The 18,484-nt window shown below is 47.2% G+C and overlaps 1 protein-coding gene across 2 annotated transcripts; it reads left to right on the forward strand.

The window, feature by feature from the left end:
• The first annotated feature begins 5,007 nt into the window (after window positions 1–5,007).
• DEGS1 (delta 4-desaturase, sphingolipid 1) lies at window positions 5,008–17,679 on the forward strand. Of its 2 annotated transcripts, none has more exons than XM_040985749.1 (3): window positions 5,008–5,173; window positions 9,209–9,951; window positions 17,220–17,679. In XM_040985749.1, the coding sequence occupies exons 1-3, from the start codon at window positions 5,092–5,094 to the stop codon at window positions 17,364–17,366; spliced, it is 972 nt and encodes a 323-aa protein (XP_040841683.1). In that variant the 5' UTR covers window positions 5,008–5,091; the 3' UTR covers window positions 17,367–17,679. The 2 variants fall into 2 exon arrangements, with proteins under 2 accessions (XP_040841683.1, XP_040841684.1); XM_040985750.1 differs by lacking the exon at window positions 5,008–5,173 and adding an exon at window positions 8,389–8,551.
• Window positions 17,680–18,484: the final 805 nt, after the last annotated feature.

Here is an 18,484-nt window from a genome sequence, read left to right on the forward strand (position 1 = left end):
CACATGGATTTGACTAGGTTGTCATGTGGGTTGTCTGTGGCTGCCACATTGGCCAGCCAGGGACATTCACAAAGGCTGGCCAAAGCTTTCAGTGAGCTGGGCAAGGCTGTAGTAGGCATAGCAGGGTATACTGGCAGGCTCTGCTTCTGTGGCTCTCCCTGCCTCCCAGGCTCCATCAGCTGTGAGCCACAGTGATGTAAGAGGAATACTTTGATTATTCCTTTCTTTGGGTTTATTCAAATATTTTTCTGTTGGTCCAACACTCAGCTGTCAGGCTCTTCTAATTGCAGGCTAATTGCACTATTGTTTTTTTTATGATATCCTGGAGCATAAATTAGCCCTCAATCTTATTCATTCTCATTTGTGCCCTTTTCTGAGCCTGGAGTTTTGAGGTCAGTCCTGAAGGTTTATTCGGAACCCTCGAGGGCTCTTCTTATCTCTCTCTCTGGTTTTCTATGACACAATACCTGCAGCTTGGTGTAATGTGTTGCTCTCTTGATGCCACCCACCTCCTCTTTCATTGCTTATTATCAAATGTTTCCTTTTTTGTTTATTTTAAGGATTTATTCAAAAGGCAGAAATAAAGAAGAGAGAAAAAGAAAAGGAATCTTCCATCTGCTGGCTCTCTTCCCAATAGCCAGTGAAGCCAGAGTTTGGCCAGTACAAAGCTTGAAACACCACCCAGTTCTCCCAATGGCCACAGGTCCAAGCACTTGCTTTCCCAAACTAATTAGTGGGGAGTTGAAATCAAAGTGGAAAAGCCAGGACTTGAAACTGGTGGTCATGTGGGACCCCAGCAGAGGCAGCAGCTAAACCCATTCTGCCACAATGCTGTTGTAGGGTTTTTGACCCCGAATACGTCAGCAACCTCAATTCTTGTCTCGCAGGAAAGAAGAATTTTCGTGCGGACACAGTTTAGTTTTAAAAAAAGTTTTATTAGAAAAGTTGAGAAGAGAGGCTCGCATCCTAGTGACGGCAGGGGGCTCTTGAGATAGAAAGGACCCTTACCTCCTGCCATAGTGGCAGGAGGAGAAGTGGAGAAAAAAAGAGAATAATGATGAGGAAAGCACCTTTTAAAGGTTTACTTCAAAGGGGGTTTTCCAAGGACAAAAAGAATTCCTGGTCCCCTTGGTATCTGGCTTTGGGGCAAAAGACCAGACAGGTGTCAGACACTGGACATTCCAGGCCTTCAAAATATGAGTCCAGTCCCCTTTTTCAATGATAAGGAGCCCAGCCTGAGGCCCTCCCACACAAAGGCTGGAGATAATGGCTGATACTTCAGGTGGGGAATTGATAATGCTAATATCACCCTTGACCCTTGGAAGAGACATGCTCTGGTGGATCCAAAACATGGTGGGGAAAATACTCCTTTATATTTGAGAAAAAATGATGACTCGGGGACCCAGAATACTCTAACTACCTACTACCCAGTCTAACTCCTCTCTCAATGCCACAAATAAAATAAAGCCTTAGTTCCCAAAATGTCCCTTATTTTTGCTCACATGCTCACATTCAGGTTTCCACACATTCAGTCTAAACACTAAGTTTTTTGGAGAGCGCTCTGGAGCTTTGTGTTCTTAGGGTCTGCTCCTCCTGAGCCACAGCTCCAGAGTTGAAGAAGGCAGCGTCATGGTCCCCTCTGAAGGGCACCTGGAAGGATGACTACATAGTTACAAGGAGGGTGCTGGGCTGAAGAGGCTGCCTCTGCTCTTCCCACCGTGAAACCTCCTTCCTTCAAGCGAGCCGTGGTGAAGATAATGGGTTCCAGCAGCCAGCATTGTGGCACACAGGATAAGCCACCACCTGTGATAGCATCCCATAAGAACACCGGCTCAAATCCTGATTCAGTTCATTGTTAACACTTCATGGGAAAGCACAGAAAAACTGCCAGAATATTGTTAAGTCCCTGCTACCCATTTGGGAGACCCAGATGGATTTCCAATCTCCTGCTTCAGCCATGCCCTGTCCTGGCTATCTGATAGGTAAACCAACAAATGGAACGTCTCTCTCTCTCTCTCTCTGACTTTCAATAAAAAAACAAATAAAAGATGATGAGGGTCCATGTGTTCTCAAGCTGCACAAGCTTGTTCCGAGGCCCTTCTCTGGGTCAGGGATAGAAGGATGAATAGAGTTCCTGACCACGTGGCCACACTCTACCAGAATGTAGCTCAGGGGACAGGAGCTGGGGGAAGGGCACGGGGAGTTGAGGGGGAAGTTGATTGTTTTGGCCACCCCTGGCTGGACTGGAGCATCTCTCATTCTGAATTGGGCTTGAGCAAAGGAAAATCAGGTCAGGACTCAGGTACCAAAGATACTCACTGTTCTTTCTGAAAAGTAGGTTTCCTTTGGATAAGTATTTCCTCATGTGTTGTATCCCCTTAGACAACAATTTTAAATAATGGTGACATTCTACAATTTTTACTAGTTATGGTTGTTTTGGAAACGAAGCTTGCAAAAGGAAGACCTGTATATATGTGTGTGTGTGCGTGTGTGTACTCCTTTGTCACTGCTGTTCAAAAAAATAAAATCTTGGCTGGACATATGGCTCAGCAGGTAAGCAATAGCCCCCATTGGGATAAAGACAATTAGAGTCCTAACTATTCCACTTCTGATCCAGTTCCCTGGTAATGCATCCACAACAGCAGTGGAGGAAGGCCCCAAGCACCTGGCTCCCTGCCACTGCTGTGGGAAACCCATCTTCTGTTCCTGATTCCTGCCTTCAGCCTGGCCCAGCCCTAGTCACTGTGGTCACGTGGGGAGTGAACAGGTAAAAGACCTCTTTCTCTCTCTCCCTATCACTTTAGGTTTAACATGAATCTCTCTCTCTCTCTCTGTATATATATATATATATATATATATTATATATGTATTATATGTATATATATAATATATATATTATTTATTTTTTTTAATGAGTTGCACGTTTAAAAATCAAACATGGAAAAGGAAATGTCCACATGGGAAAACCTGTTGATTTCGAAAGTATGGCTGCCTACACAGGACAACTACCTCATCTGAAATTTCCTAATATCATTTGAAACTATTGAGATTTACAACAGCTTTTGACAGCAGACTGAATAATGTCTTTCAGGAATAACTGGTATGATTGCCTTGAGGCAAATTACTTGGCAAGATGTAAGGATAAGATGTGAAAGCTTGATAATACACTAAGAACCCAATGCCAAAGAATTTTATGCATACTTTCGTGGTACAGTAGGTTAAACTGCTGCTTGTGAAGCCAGTATCCCATATCCAGTGCCAGTTTCATGTCTTGATTGCTCTGTTTCTGATCCAGGATGCTGCTAATGTGGCCTGGAAGGCAGCAGACGATGGCCTAGTTAAGCCTGGCCACCTGTACAGGAGACCTCACCTGTACAGGAGACGCGCACAGAATTCCTGGCTTCTGGCTTCACCCTGGCCCATTTCGACAACGAACCAACAAATGAAAACTGTCGCCCCATCTCTGTTCTTGTGGCTTTCAAAATAAATAAAATCTTCTTTTTAAAAGTCTAAACTGCAGAATCTTAGCTAGATGTAACGAAAGCAGTTGTCAGTCCATAGCATCTTGTAACTCAGTTCTAATCCTTTTCTTGAGAACACCTAAATGCGCAGTTTTTCAAAATCTGTATTCTTTCCCAGTACAAGCTTACATAAATAGATTTAATTTTAAAAAATCTTTCTCAATCGTCTCCCCTAGACTCACACTTCCTCTACCACTATGTAACCAGTCCTTGGGTGTCTATTCTACCATACACTTTATGAATCCCCAAGGAGGTAAATATTAGTTATTTTCTACTTATTACATATGCTCCCTCCACTCCCCTCACACGTGCTGCGCTGTGTGTAAGAGGCCCCTTTGGAGAGCATTTCATAGCAAATCATGTCTTGAGTGGTAGCAGAGTATGACATTGTATGGTTAATTACATACACCAGATTTTATTCTAAGTTTTTTTTTTTAATATGAGAATCTAAAAGACAAACGCTCTTTTTCAAAACTAATACTCTTGGCAAATTTAATAGCTTCACATTGACAGCTGCACTAAATGATTTTGGCGACTGAATCAAAGTCTCCACAAGGCCAACCCATGACAACTGGTTGACCGGTCTTGTCAGCTCCTTCCAATCTACAGGTCCCCCTTCCCATCGTCCCCCCTCGCAGCAGCTGACACCCCGCAGCGCGCCCCGCTGTTGCGGGGTTCCATCTCCCGTGGGGTAGCAGGCGACCCAGGGCGCGGAGGAGCCTCGGGTGCCCGTGCGGCGGCGGGCGTGTGCTGTGCTCACCGAGATCTTTCTCCTCACCTCAGGGTTCCTTTCCGGATGGAGAAGTGGTCACTACTCGGGAGACGCGCGCCCTCTTTCAGGAAGCGGCGGGGGCTCCGAGGCTTCCGGCGACCGGAGCCCGGCTGCGCAGGGACGGGGCGCCGGTCCCCGCGCACAGCTGCACGCACACGGCCGGCCGGTTCCCCCTGTCGCAGCAATCGGCCTCCCTTTCCTCTTGATTAGCTTTTAATTACTACACGCTGCGCACTTTTTACATTTTTTTTCCTTTCCTGCGGTATTAATTCTAGAAGGCAGCCCCCCAAAAAATAGCTCAATGAGTAATTTGCTTTTAAAAAAATTTAACAAAGCCTGGGCTAGCTGCCACGGATCCCAGCCCAGGATCCTCGTGACGCGGTGGACTGCAGCCATCCCCGGCCCCTCAGTCCCGCAGGCGCTGAGGCCGCTGCCTTATCTACGCGGGGCCTTTTCTTTCCTTCCTTCCTTCGTTCTTCTCTGAGGGTGCTGGGGTGCCCAGGAACCCCCAAGCGCCGAGAGAGCCGAGCCCAGCACCCCGCGTCCCCGGAGCCGCGGAAGGGCCGCCTCACGTCGGGGTCTCCCGGCGCCGCGAGCCCACCCCTCAGCGACCGCCGGCGGGGGCGGGGCCGGACGGCGGGGCGGGGCCGGGGTGGGGCCTCGCGAGGCCCCACCCCGGCCTCGGTCTCTTCAGCCGCTCCGCCCGCCCGAGCAGACCCGAGCCGCGGGAGCTGCTGCCACCTCGGAAGAGCCGGCCGGGAGCGAGAGTCCGGAGCGCGTCCGCGAGCCGCCGCCGCCATGGGGAGCCGCGTTTCGCGGGAGGACTTCGAGTGGGTCTACACCGACCAGCCCCACGCCGATCGGCGCCGGGAGATCCTAGGTGAGGTCCGGCCGGCGCCCCGTTATGTGCGAGCGCGGCCTCTCGCCTCGGGGGCGCGCTCTTGGCGCGCAGGCCCTGGCGGTGGCCCCGGGGCGCTGGAGACTCCTTCTCCAGCCCGCGCCCTGCGGCGCCGCTGCCGCTGCCAGCTCCACCCCGCCGGCCAGCCACCGGCCGGCCGACCGCGAGGGACTCGCCGGGGCCCGGTGCGGGCCGGCCGGGGGGAGGGGAGGGATGCGTGCCGGCACGTCCTCCCCGCGCGGCCTCGGTCCTTCCGCGCAGAGGCGCAGGCGCGTCCCCGGGGCTCGGCGTCCCTGCCACCCCCCGCTGGCCGACTGGGCGAGGCCCCCTCCGGCTGGGGACGGACGCCCGGGCCGGCCCGTCCGGGGATCCTGTGTGGGTGCCGTTTTTTCCGCTGCCGGAGCGTGCTAGGCAGGGCGTGGTTCTCGGGCATCCCCGGGCCCACGCAGGGCCTGTTCTGAGTCAAAATGCAGGCAGGGTGCTGGTCCATTCCCTGTGACCCACCAGGGGACATGATGCGGGTGTGTGCACACCTCTGGTGTCCCCTTGACCAGCCTGGGACACAGGAAGGGCAGATTCGGGAGTGTTCCTGCTGCATCCCGGTTTGTAGTGGAAAAGACTGCAATACGGATGACTTTGTCTCATAGGGAAGCTACTGTGGTGTCGTCTGCTGACTTAGGGCCTTTGGCCCTACACTAGGCCTTGGCTAACTCCCTGTGTGTTTACAGTTCTTGTATTCCCTCCCTGGTTATTCTTATTTATTTGAAAGGTTAAAGGAAAAAAATGACATATCTCCTTTGCTGTTTCGCTCCCCAAATGCTGGCCACAGCCAGGGCCTGGGCCTTTTGGAAGCCCGGAGCCAGGCACTTCATCCAGGTCTCCCACGTGAGTGGCAGGGGTTTCAAAGGCCACGAACCATCACCTGCTGTCCACTGGATGCCTCCTTGAGCCATAACGGGCACAGTGGCCGGAGGCTGGAATCTGACCTGGGACTTCAACCTGGGAGCTCCAGTTTGGGAAGGCAGGCTTTCCACTGGTCGCTCATTAGTCACTTGCCAAACTCCCGCCCCTCCCTGCTTAGCTTAATGATGTGCGTGCTGGGTATTGTATTGAGTACTTTACAAACATTGCCCAATTTCATCTTCCCTCTTGGTTTAACTAGGTTGGTATCTATTTCATAAGATGAACTAAGAACTTAAGAGGAAATACCAAGTGGAAGATTCAAATCTGGATTTGACTCTCTAAATCATGGATTTTTTTTTTTTTCTTGGAAAGGCAGACTTGGGGAGAGCCAGGGTTTTCCATTTGATGGTTTATTCCCCAAATGGCTGAAACAACTGGGGTGGGTGAGGCAGAGGCCAGGAGCCTTGGAGCTTCATCCAGGTCTCCGTGTGAGTGCAAGGGAGGTGGAAGCACGTGGACCATCTTCCACTGCCTTCTCAGTGCCATTAGCAAGTAGCAGGGACCTGGATCACAAGTATAATAGGTGCCCATATGGGATGCTGACACAGCAAGCAGCACCTTAACTTGCATTGCCTACCCCTCAATCATATTTTCAAGAGTTATTTATTTATTTTTATTTGAAAGACCAAGTTAAAGAGAGACAAAGAAACACAGACCTTCTATCCACTGATTCTCTCCCCAAATGGCCATAGTAGCAGAACTGGGTCTGTCTGAAGTGGGGAACTTCATGCTGGGGCCCCCAAGCACGTAGGCCATTCTCCACTGCTTTTTGAGGTGCATTAGCAGGGAGCTTGACTGGAGTGGAGCAGCTGGGACTTGAACCAGCGCCCATGTGGGATGCCGGTGCTCCAGGTGAGGGCCTAACTGCAATGACATGGCTCCAGCCCACGGAGGGCTTCTTTTACTGCTGACACAGGGAGAAAGTATGATGACACTTGAAAATATTCCTGGCAAGTGAAATTAAAAAGCAACCTTATTTGGGGGCAGAAAGAATTGGAAATCCATGTGCAGTTTTTCCCACAATCTTTTTTACAAGACTCCTTATATGCACAGATTTCCAGGGATTTTTCACCAAAATAGGCTTTTCAATTGTATTTTTTTAAAAGATTTATTTTTATTGGAAAGGCGGATATACAGAGAGGACAGAGGAAGATCTTCCGTCCAAGTGAGCGCAACGGCCGATGCTGTGCCGATCCGAAGCCAGGAGCCTCTTCCGAGTCTCCCACGCGGGTGCAGGTTCCCAAAGCTTTGGGCCGTCCTTGACTCCCTTCCCGGGCCACAGGCAGGGAGCTGGATGGAAAGAGGGACTGCCGGGATTAGAACCGGCACCCATATGGGATCCCGGGCGTGCAAGGCGAGGAGCTTAACCACTGCATCATGCCACCGGGCCCTCAATTGTATTTTTTTAATAACATACAAATCACTTTTATTTTATATAAAGATTTTTTTTTTTTATTGGAAAAGCAGATATACAGAGAGGAGGAAAGACAGGAAGATCTTCCATCCACTGGTTCACTGCCCCAAGTAGCCATAACGACCGGAGCTGAGCCAATCCGAAGCCAGGAGCTTCTTCCAGGTCTCCCACACAGGTGCAGGGTTCCAAGGCTTTGGGCCGTCATCGAGTGCTTTTCTAGGCCATAGGCAGGGAGCTGGATGGGAAGTGGGACTGCTGGGATATGAGCTGGTGCCCATATCGGCTCATAGACGTGCAAGGTGAGGACTTTAGCTATTAGGCTATGATGCTAGGCCCTTTAATTGTATTTTGGAACATTTGGAAATACCTTATTTAACAGGTATATTGAGACACAATTCACAACTTACCTGCTTCAAGTGTACATTTTGATGGTTTTTTTACTACCTTCACAGTTATGCAACTATAATTACCAGTTAATTTTAGAACATTTCATTGTCCCAGAAAAGATACCCTGTACCCATTAGTGAGTGGGGTCATGTCGCCTCCTGTCACCCTTGTTCTAGACAACCACTGACGAACTTCCTGTCTACAGAGGTTTGCCCATTCCTGACATCTGATGGGTGAAGTCCTATAATGTGTTTTTTTTTTTAAACTGGCTGCTTTTGCTTTAAGAGTCGCCCATGCTGTGGTGTGTATCAGTACCTCCTTCCTGTTGGTGGCCGCAGACACCACCATTTTATGTATTCATCAGTTGATAAGCACTTGGGAGTTTCCTGTTTTTATCTCTTGTGAGTAATGCTGCTGGGAGCATTCGGCTGCAAATACCGTGTTTTCACTTCCCTTGAGTGGACGCCTTGGAGTAGGACTGCAAGGGGGAGCTCCCGACTGTTTCCTGAAGCTGCTGCACCATTTCACATTTCCAACAGTGACGGATGAAGGCTCCAGTTTCTCAACATCTTATGGGTGTCATAGTTTTCTTCTGTGTAAGGCAGCGATCCATTTAGCGTTAATTTTTGTGTATGCTGTAAGGAGAGGACGCAGTTTCATTGCTTTGCATGTTGATAATCAGTCTCAGTGCCATTTTGCCTAATCTGGACATTTGATATGCATATAATTATATAATATGTTGACACTGGCTTCTTTGCCTTTAAGGTTCTTCCGTGTTGTGTGTTGTAGCGTATGTTAGCACCTCCCTCCTTTGAGCGGCTGGATACACTCAGTGTTCCTCCTTTGATTATGTTACCACCTGTGTAATACTGATTTTTACAGATTAGAACAACTTTGCCTAAGTTTGGTACAGAATTACTCGAAGCAGATTGACTTGTCTGAAGAGCTGTGAATATAAGTTTCATGATTTTCGTATACCTCCAAAATGTAACGATGCTGGACCTTCATTTAATTAAGCATGGAAATAACGTTTGAATTCAATACAATGTGGAATTCATAGATTTTGAAGTTGAGTTTTTCCTGCATAAATTCTCAAATTGCTTGACAGTTGTATTTCATGATTGTACTAGCAGAATAAACTCCTGCGTTAGATATTTAATAAAGTTTTAGGTAGCGGGAATTTAAATTTTAAAACTATTGAATTCTGATGTGCTTTTCTCAGTTGCTGATACTTGGTTGTTGTCTTGTCACAGCAAAGTATCCAGAGATAAAATCCTTGATGAAGCCGGATCACAACCTGATATGGATTGTAATCATGATGCTTCTCACCCAGCTGCTGTCGTTTTACTTAGTGAAGGACTTGGACTGGAAGTGGGTCATATTTTGGGCCTACGTCTTCGGCAGCTGTGTTAACCACTCAATGACTCTGGCTATTCACGAGATTTCCCACAATATCGCCTTTGGCAACTACAAAGCCTTGCGGAACCGCTGGTTTGGAATGCTTGCTAACCTGCCCATTGGAGTCCCGTACTCTGTCTCCTTTAAGAGGTACCACATGGACCATCATCGCTACCTGGGAGCCGACGGCATCGATGTGGACATCCCCACTGACTTTGAGGGCTGGTTCTTCTGTACCACTTTGAGGAAATTGTTCTGGGTTATTCTTCAGCCCCTCTTTTATGCTTTCCGGCCCCTCTTCATCAATCCCAAACCAATTTCATATCTGGAAATCATCAATACTGTCGTCCAGATCACTTTTGACATTCTGATTTACTACTTTTTGGGAATTAAGTCACTAGTGTACATGTTGGCAGCGTCCCTACTCGGCCTGGGTTTACACCCAATTTCTGGACATTTTATAGCTGAACATTACATGTTCTTAAAGGGATATGAAACTTACTCGTATTACGGGCCTCTGAATTTACTTACCTTCAACGTGGGTTATCATAACGAGCATCATGACTTCCCCAACATCCCTGGAAAAAATCTTCCACTGGTAAGTAAAGTTTTTGATACCTATTTTTAATCTCTGTTGGTAGGCAGTCAGCATCAGTCTTGACCTCATTTTGAAAGGAATCTAGTGTCTGTCGTCAGGCTGTGTGGCTCATCAATAACAAAGGTGGGGGGGAACTGATAGTCTTAAGCTGCAGCAACAGGTTAAGCTGGACTGCTTGCTCCAGTCCTGGCTGCTCCACTTCCGAGCCAGCTTCCTGCTAAAGTGCCTGGGAAAACAGCTGAACAGCCAAGTGCTGAAGCTGCTACCACCTGTGTGGGAGACCAGGATGAAGTCCCTGCTCCTGGTTTGGACCTGGCTTCAGCCCCGGATGTTGTGGATGTTTGAAGAGTAAGCCAGTAGATTCAAGTTGTGTGTCTTTCCTCTCCCTCTCTCACCTTCCCTTCCTTGTTGTTCTGCCTTTCAAGTAAATTAAAACTTTTAAAAAAAAGAAGCAAGAATTTACTGCTTTGACCAGCCTAATTTTACACACAGAGTTCATGCTCTTGGATTCGTAAGCTTAGTAGTTACACTTAAGGTTTAACAGTGGCTAAGTCATAAAGTAATTCAGGAGTGGAAAACTAAATTTCTCTTTGAAGTAAGCAACACAATCGCTTCTCGGCCTTTTGGCTAAGATCAAGTGAAGTAAGCAACAGCTCCTGTAACTTTCATCTCTGATAAACGGAATGGACTTGGCCAAAATTTGTAGCATTGGTTTATTATCAATTATAGATGCCCTATATAACTGATCTGCAGAGTAAGTGAACCTCAGTTTCTAGTACCACAAAAGTTCTCAAGGGGTGGTGTTGTGGTGTCACAATTTAAGCCACCGTCTGCAACTCTAGCATCTTTTTTTTTTTTAAAGATTTATTTTTATTACAAAGTCAGATATACAGAGAGGAGGAGAGACAGAGAGGAAGATCTTCCGTCCAATCATTCACTCCCCAAGTGAGTGCAACGGCTGATGCTGTGCTGATCCAAAGCCAGGATCCAGGAACTTCTTCTGGGTCTCCTACACGCAGGTGCGGGGTCCCAAAGCTTTTGGGCTGTCCTCAACTGCTTTCCCAGGCCACAAGCAGGGAGCTGGATGGGAAGTGGAGCTGCCGGGATCAGAACTGGCGCCCATATGGGATCCTGGCATGTTCAAGGTGAGGACTTTGGCTGCTAGGCCACCGCGCCAGGCCCTCTCTCAACCTTTCAAGTGAAGAAAAAAAATCCCTTCTTAAAAGGAATCTACAAAAACTTGATGTAGGGCTCGGTGCAGTGGCCTAATGGCTAAAGTCCTCATCTTGAAAACACTGGGATCCCATATGGGTGCCATTTCTAATCCTGGCAGCTCCACTTCCCATCCAGCTCCCTGCTTGTGGCCTGGGAAAGCAGTCGAGGACGGCCCCAAAGCCTTGGGACCTTATACCCACATGGGGGACCCAAAAGAAGCTCCTGACTCCTGGCTTCAGATTTGCTCAACTCCAGCCGTTGTACTCACTTAGTGAGTGGATCATCGGCAGAAGATCTTCCTCTCTGTCTATGCTCTTCTCTGTATATCTTACATTGCAGTAAAAAACTATGTATAGATTTCAAATAAGTGTGCACCAAAAGTAAGAGATTAATTTTTTAAGAAGGTATTTACTTGAGGGACACTTGTTCATGACAGCCAGAGCTGGGCCAGGTCAAAGCTGGGAACTGAAATTCAGGCTGGGTGTCCCAAGGTGGATGGCAGGAACCCAATAACTTGAGTCAACATTGCTCCTCCCAGTCTACATTAGCTGGAAACTGGAACTGAGGGCCACAGGTGGATAGCAAATGCACACACAGGGTGTGGGCATCTCAACCAGGGTCTTAGCCACAACTTAGGAATTCTGTGGGAGGTATGTGTGTACATTAGAAAGTGTATTGGATTCTTGCTAATTTGTGAAACAGGAAATGGGCATATGAGTTCATTCTATTATGTTTTTGACTTTGGCATATTTGACATTTTGCAGAGTAAAATATTTGGAGGAAAAGACATACAGCTGTCCAGAGACACTTGGAAAGCATTGTGTAATGCAGTGCAAGCACATAGCTGCTTGGCACCTCTTGTCTTTCTGCCCAGTCGCTGGCCTGAATAGAGTCTGCAGACTTTGCTTTTTCTGTAACAAGGGACATTCACTTTTATTTGCTCAAGGGTTTATGGTTTAAGGTGAAAGCCAGTCTCCATTTAAGAAATTTTCCTGGGCCCAGCACAATAGTGTAGTGGCTTGCCTTGCATCCCCCGGGATCCTATATGGTACCAGTTTGTATCCCAGCTGTTCCACTTCCCATCCAGCTCCCTGCTTGTGGCCTGGGAGGGCAGTCGAGGACAGCCCAAGGCTTTGGGACCCTGCACTCGCGTGGGAGACCTGGAAGAGGCTCCTGGCTTCAGGCTTTGGATTGGCTCAGGTCCGGCCATTGCAGTTGCTTGGAAAGTAAACCAGCGGGTAGAATCTGCCTTTCCAATAAAAAAGAAAAAATTCCCAACATAAATCATATAATTATATTTGTAATTTGCTTCAACAATTCCAGAACTAAAACACTCATTCAGTTTAGACTTAAGAGACCCATAGTATGTCAGTGACAATTCATGTCCCACTCTATTCCCTATCTTCTTGTACTGCAACTGAATTAATGTCTATCCCGATGTTTGATACAGTGGGATGCCCACACCCAGTTATCAGAGTGCTGGGGTTCAAGTCCCAGCTCAATTCCTGATTCCAACTCCCTGCTAATGCACATCCTGGGAGAGAGCAGGTGATGGGTCACGTCCTGGGGTCCCAGTCACCAAAGTGGGAAACCTTGGTTGAGTTCTGAGCTCTTGGCTCTGGCCTACCCTAGTTGCTGCTAACATGCATCTGGGAAATAAACTAGTGGATAGGGATTCTGTGTCTGTCTGCATTCCTAAATAAAAAGAAAATTTTTTTAAAGATTTATTTTTTATTGGAAAGGCAGATCTACAAAGAAAAGGAGAGACAAAGATCTTCCACCTGCTGGTTCACTCCCCAAGTAGCTGCAATGATCAGAGCTGCGCCCATCTGAGGCCAGGAGTGCCTTCCGGGTCTCTCCTATGGGTGCAGGGTCCCAAGGCTTTGGGCTGTTCTTTACTGCTTTCCCAGGCCACCAGCAGGGAGTCAAATGGAAGTGTAGCTGCCGAGATTAGAACCAGTGCCCCTATGGGATCCTGGAACGTTCAAGGTGAGGATTTGAGCTGCTAGGCCACCATGCCTGGCCCCCGCTCTCCACTTTCAATCCAGCTTCCTTGCAAAGCACTTGGGAAGGCCAGTGAGGAAGGACCCAATTGGGTCCTGCCACCCCCATAGGAGACTCAGAGGGAATCCTGGGCTCCTGGTTTGGCCTGGCCCAACCATGGGTCTTGTGGCCATTTGGGGAGTGAACTGTAGATGAAAGACCATTGTGGTTCTGTATCTCTGCATTTCAAATAAATAAATCTAAAAATAATACAGTACCAATGGTTTTTGTATAACCAGAGTTGTCCAGCCATTACTATTCAATTTTGGAACTTTTTTTAAAATACACATTATCGGTTTTAATATCTTTTAAATGAAAAGTTAAAACTTATGGGTCCAGGGCCCAGCAGTGTGGCCTAGTGGCTAAAATCCTCGCCTTGCGCGGTGGCGCAAGTGGTTAAGGTCCTCGCCTTGCACGCCCCGGGATCCCATATGGGCGCCGGTTCTAATCCCGGCAGCCCCACTTCCCTTCCAGCTCCCTGCCTGTGGCCTGGGAAAGCAGTCGAGTACGGCCCAAAGCCTTGGGACCCTCCACCTGTGTGGGATTCCCGGAAGAAGTTCCTGAATCCTGGCTTCAGATCGGCGCAGCACCGGCCGTTGCGCTCACTTGGGGAGTGAATGATCGGACGGAAGATATTCCTCTCTGTCTCTCCTCTCAGTATATCCGCCTTTCCAATAAAAAAATAAATAAATAAAGAGAGGATATACAGAGAGGAGAGACAATTGGAAAGGCAGATATACAGAGAGGAGAGACAGAGAGGAAGATCCTCCATCCGATGATTCACTCCCCAAGTGAGTGCAAGGGCCGATGCTATGCCGATCCGAAGCCAGGAGCCTCTTCCTAAAGCCTTGGGCCATCCTCAACTGCTTTCCCGTGCCACAGGCAGGGAGCTGGATGGGAAGAGGGGCTGCTGGGTAGAGAACCAGTGGCCATATGGCATCCCAGGCATGCAAGGCGAGGACCTCAACCACTGCGCTACCACGCTGGGTCCGAAAAATAGAAATTTACAACGCCATGAAGTTAAATAACATGTTACTAGATATGATAATCTCCATTATACAGCTACTATAACTATACATCCCCTTAAATGAAAAGCCACAAAACAAAATCAACATCAGGAAGATAAAAGAAATTAACACCATGAAGTTAAATAACATGCTACTAAGTGCCTAACGTGTAGCTGAACATGTGAAAATCCAGAACCTTCTTGCAGAAAATGATGCTACTGTATAATCTGAGTCAGTGAAGAATTTAATCAGAAGAAACTGTTTTGAAGAGATAGAATTAACAGAAAACAGCAAAATCCATGCGATATAGTTTCTGCTGATTTTTTAATCCAGTCCACTAATCTATGACGTTTGATTGAGTTTAAGCCATTTACATTCAGGGTTAATATGTATGGGTGGGTTTTTGGTTCTGTCATTTTAGGAATGGGTTGTTCATGGGTTTAGTCCTCTGTTGTCATTTCACATTTGCCTTTGGTTTTGGTAGGTGCTATTTCTCTTCTCTGTCAAGAGAACATCTTGAAGTATCATTTGTAGGGCAGGTTTGGAAGAGGCAAATTCTTTTAACTTTTCTTTACTATGGAAGAATTTTACTTTAAATATATTTGTAAAATCATTTTCTCTTTCTGCACCTTTTGGGACTCCCATAACTCTTATATTAAGCCTCTTAATAGTGTCTTTCAATTCTTGAGTACTTTCTTTTGGCCTGATCCAGCTCTGCTTCCAGCTTTTTGTTTGCTTCTCCCTGATGACAGAAAATATCTTCCAATTTTGAGATTTTTTTTCTTCTGCTTGCTTCATTCTATTTTGGAGACTCTCCACTATACTTTTAATTTGTTCTACTGTGTTTTTCATTTCTGATATATCAGCCTTGATTTGCTTTATTGCTGCTATTGCTTGTGTAAAACATTCCTTAAATTCTTTGAATTCTTGTATGTGCTTTTCATTGTTGATCAGAAGCTTTAAAGTGAGTTTTCTGAATTCTATGTCCCCCATATTCTCGATGTCTTCCTCAGTTAACTCTGAGGTTGGCATAGTGTTTTGCTCCTTTGCAGGGAAGTTTTCAGTAATATTCATTGTGCCTTTGTCTATTCTTTTGCTCTTGGTCATTGCACTTCTGGTTAGCAGAGTCTTCTTGGAGCAGGTTTCTAAGCTGTGTCACCACAAGTCTACAGTTTGATTTTACTTATTGCAGTTGGTACACAACTCTGCTTGCAGCCAATTGTGCCACTCCCTCCAGCGAGTTCCAGGTCTGGGTTCTTACGTTAGATTTCCACAAAGAACTCTGTAGCCCCAACTCCTGGCTCACCAATCTCCACCTCCTGTGATACCGTGCTGAGGCTGCACCGTTGTCTGTACAACCTTTCTCCCACTTCCAGTTGGAGCAGGTCCCAGGATTAGGGAGACACCAGGTGTCCTGTATAGCTAGGTTGTTGCTGGTGCTGCTCTTGCCAAAACCTGTTGGACATTAGGCTTTGGGTGTCGCACAGACCTATTTTGACCTGTATGATGCCACAGTCGGTATTATTTTCCTGCAGGACCTGTGCAGTCCACGGACCTCAGTGAGTTCTCAGGAGCTCAGCACATGCACAGTTCACTGTTGTCCTCTGCAGTCGTAAAGCTTTTGCCACAGTGTGCAAAATGGTTCCTGACGTGCCACTACTAGAGTTTTTGATCTGTTGGCCGTCAGGGCTGAGGGCTGCACAGACCTGTCTTGGGTGGAACCTGTAGAATGCCACATTGCTGCAGGTCACTGAGTCAGAAATGAGTTCAGTCCCAGCTCAGTGTGTGCTCAGTCCTTCCCCTTGCCTTTGCCTCCTTAGGCAAAATGGCGCACAATTCAGCACTAGGTAGCTGACTGGGCTATGAAATCCACGCTGTTCTCGCAAGCCCATCTGGGATCTGCTGCTCTGTCTCTGCCCCTGGTCAGATCAAACGGACCAGTAGGACGGACAGTTCTTTGTCTGGGTTCACCTCCCAAGCTCCCAGTCAAAGTCCCTTCCCACCTGGTTGCTGGTGGAGTTCAGATCGCTGTTTGCTGAATGCTGCTGGAGTATCAGTCACTGCAACACCACACTGCTGTGCCCGCTGCTTTCCTGTGTCAGTCTCCAGGTACCCCTCTGCTGTTGTTCTGTCCTTTCCTATTTCCTGGAATGTGTCTTCTCTGCTTCATCCTGATAAATGTTTCTCCGTCCGTTTAAACGTGTCCTATTCCACCATCATGATTCTCGTGATAATGTATTTTTAGTCTTGAAGGTCCAACTTAAAATTGGGTACTTACTCAGGATCTGAACTTTTATTTTTCTTGCTGTTTATTTTTTGCCATTTTTGTTTTTTGGCACTCACAAGAATTGTTTTTAAAGCACATTTCTGATCAGGCCAGAGCTGTTACTGTTACTCAGCACTAACTACTTTTGCTTTTTAGTAAAACCAACAGTAGTCATTTTTTTAAAATGCTTTCAAATTGAGATAGCAGTACTGTATGCTTGACAAATGCTTAAATTCTCTCTAATCACCATGCCGTAATAATTTACTAGTATTTGTAAGGTTTTTAGTGGAAGAGATCAGGTGATAGCTTTACATCCCACAATGGCATGTGTGCAGTATGTACTTTAATAAGGTCAAGATAATTGAATTTAGTCCGTCAGCGCTTGATGGGTATTAATGACCCTAAGGGTCAAGTGTATTCAACTTTTGAAATACAGCTGGTTTTTCTGGGCTTCTTTAATTGCTGGTGGGGGAGGTAGTGGTGGGAGTTGGTGGGTGGGTGGGTGGGTGGGTGTGTTTGTGTGTGTGTGTGTGTGTGTGTGTGTGTGTTTAGGTAGGTAGGTAGGGGTGATGAGTCTAGGTTTCCCTTCTCAGCAATGGGGGTGGTGGGTGAGTGATTGTGTCTCTGGGGGTTTTGGGGGGCAGTGTGTGGAGGTAGGTAGGGATGGTGGGACTGTTGTCTAGGTTTCCCTTTTCCACAAACATTGGTCCCAGTCACACTCTGCTTTTCCCTTCTAGGTGAGGAAAATAGCAGCTGAGTACTATGACAACCTGCCCCACTACAATTCTTGGATAAAAGTACTGTATGACTTTGTAATGGATGATACAATAAGTCCCTACTCAAGAATGAAGAGACACCCAGACGGGCAGGAGAAGTTGGACTGAGGGCAGCGCAGCCAGAGCGCTTCCTCCCGGAACCTCGGGGAGGCCCGACGAATGGCATTGCACACTGCCACGCCCGGCGTGCGGGCACAGTGCAGTGGCTGAGCAGCGTCCGCGATGTGCAGAAGCTAAGCTGGCCTTCCACAGTCAGCCTTTATCTCATGCCCTCAGCTTCGCTTCCAGGAAAGCTGGCCGTTGTGTGTTGTCACTGAGGATGTTTTCACTCATGTCTGTCATTTTGTAAGCATAAGCTTATTTCTAGTATATTATTTTACTTTATTAAAACAGCTAATAAATTGAGCTATTAATCACTGTATATTAGTATTTGTTGCATTTTTGCCATCTTTACACTGTATTATATGGTAACCTGGATACTGGTTGCCAGTATAATTTTAAATTTTAATTTAAAACTTCTTCCAAAATAAAAATTTCTGAAAGACCTGAGTAAGGAAATAGGGACTTGGTGCAGCAGTTAAGTCCCCAGTCCTTTGCTTCCTGTCTGCCCTGGGAGGTGGCATCCCTGCGCTCCCATGCGAGACCTTCCTTGAGTTCCAGGCTCTGGCTTTGGCCTGGCCCCATCCTAGTTATTGCCAGCTCATAGGGCAGTAAATCAACAGATAGAAGATTCCTTTTTATCTTGTTCTTTTTCTTTCACTTTCTCTTTCTCTTCCTCCACCTTTCCCCCTTTTTCTATCTCTTGTCTTTCAAATAAAATGAAAATAAACTCTTAACATGTCCATTTTTCTGGATAGGTTGACACACAAAGCAGTTCGACTAGGAACAGGCCTTGCGGCAGGTTAAGCCACTCGAGTGACCCCTACGTCCCATATGGGCGTGCTGGGGTAGAGTCCCGCCTGTGCTCCTGAGCCAGTTTTCAGCCAATAGGCCTGGGAGGCAGTAGGTGATGGCTCAGGTACTTGAGTTCTGGCCACCAGTGTGAGAGACCTGAGTGGAATTCTTGGCTGCTGGCTCTAGCCTGGCCCAGCTTCAGCCATTACAAACACGTAGGAAATCAACCAGTGGATAGAAGGTATGTGTCTCTCCACCTTTCCAACAACAACAAAAAAAAACATACATTTTAAATATTTCCAGCAGCGGTCTTACAGCTTTTCTTTGCCGTG

This window comes from Ochotona curzoniae, unplaced genomic scaffold (assembly GCF_017591425.1).
Source record: "Ochotona curzoniae isolate NIBS_2020 unplaced genomic scaffold, NIBS_Ocur_1.0 contig_430, whole genome shotgun sequence".
Classification (NCBI taxonomy): domain Eukaryota; kingdom Metazoa; phylum Chordata; class Mammalia; order Lagomorpha; family Ochotonidae; genus Ochotona; species Ochotona curzoniae.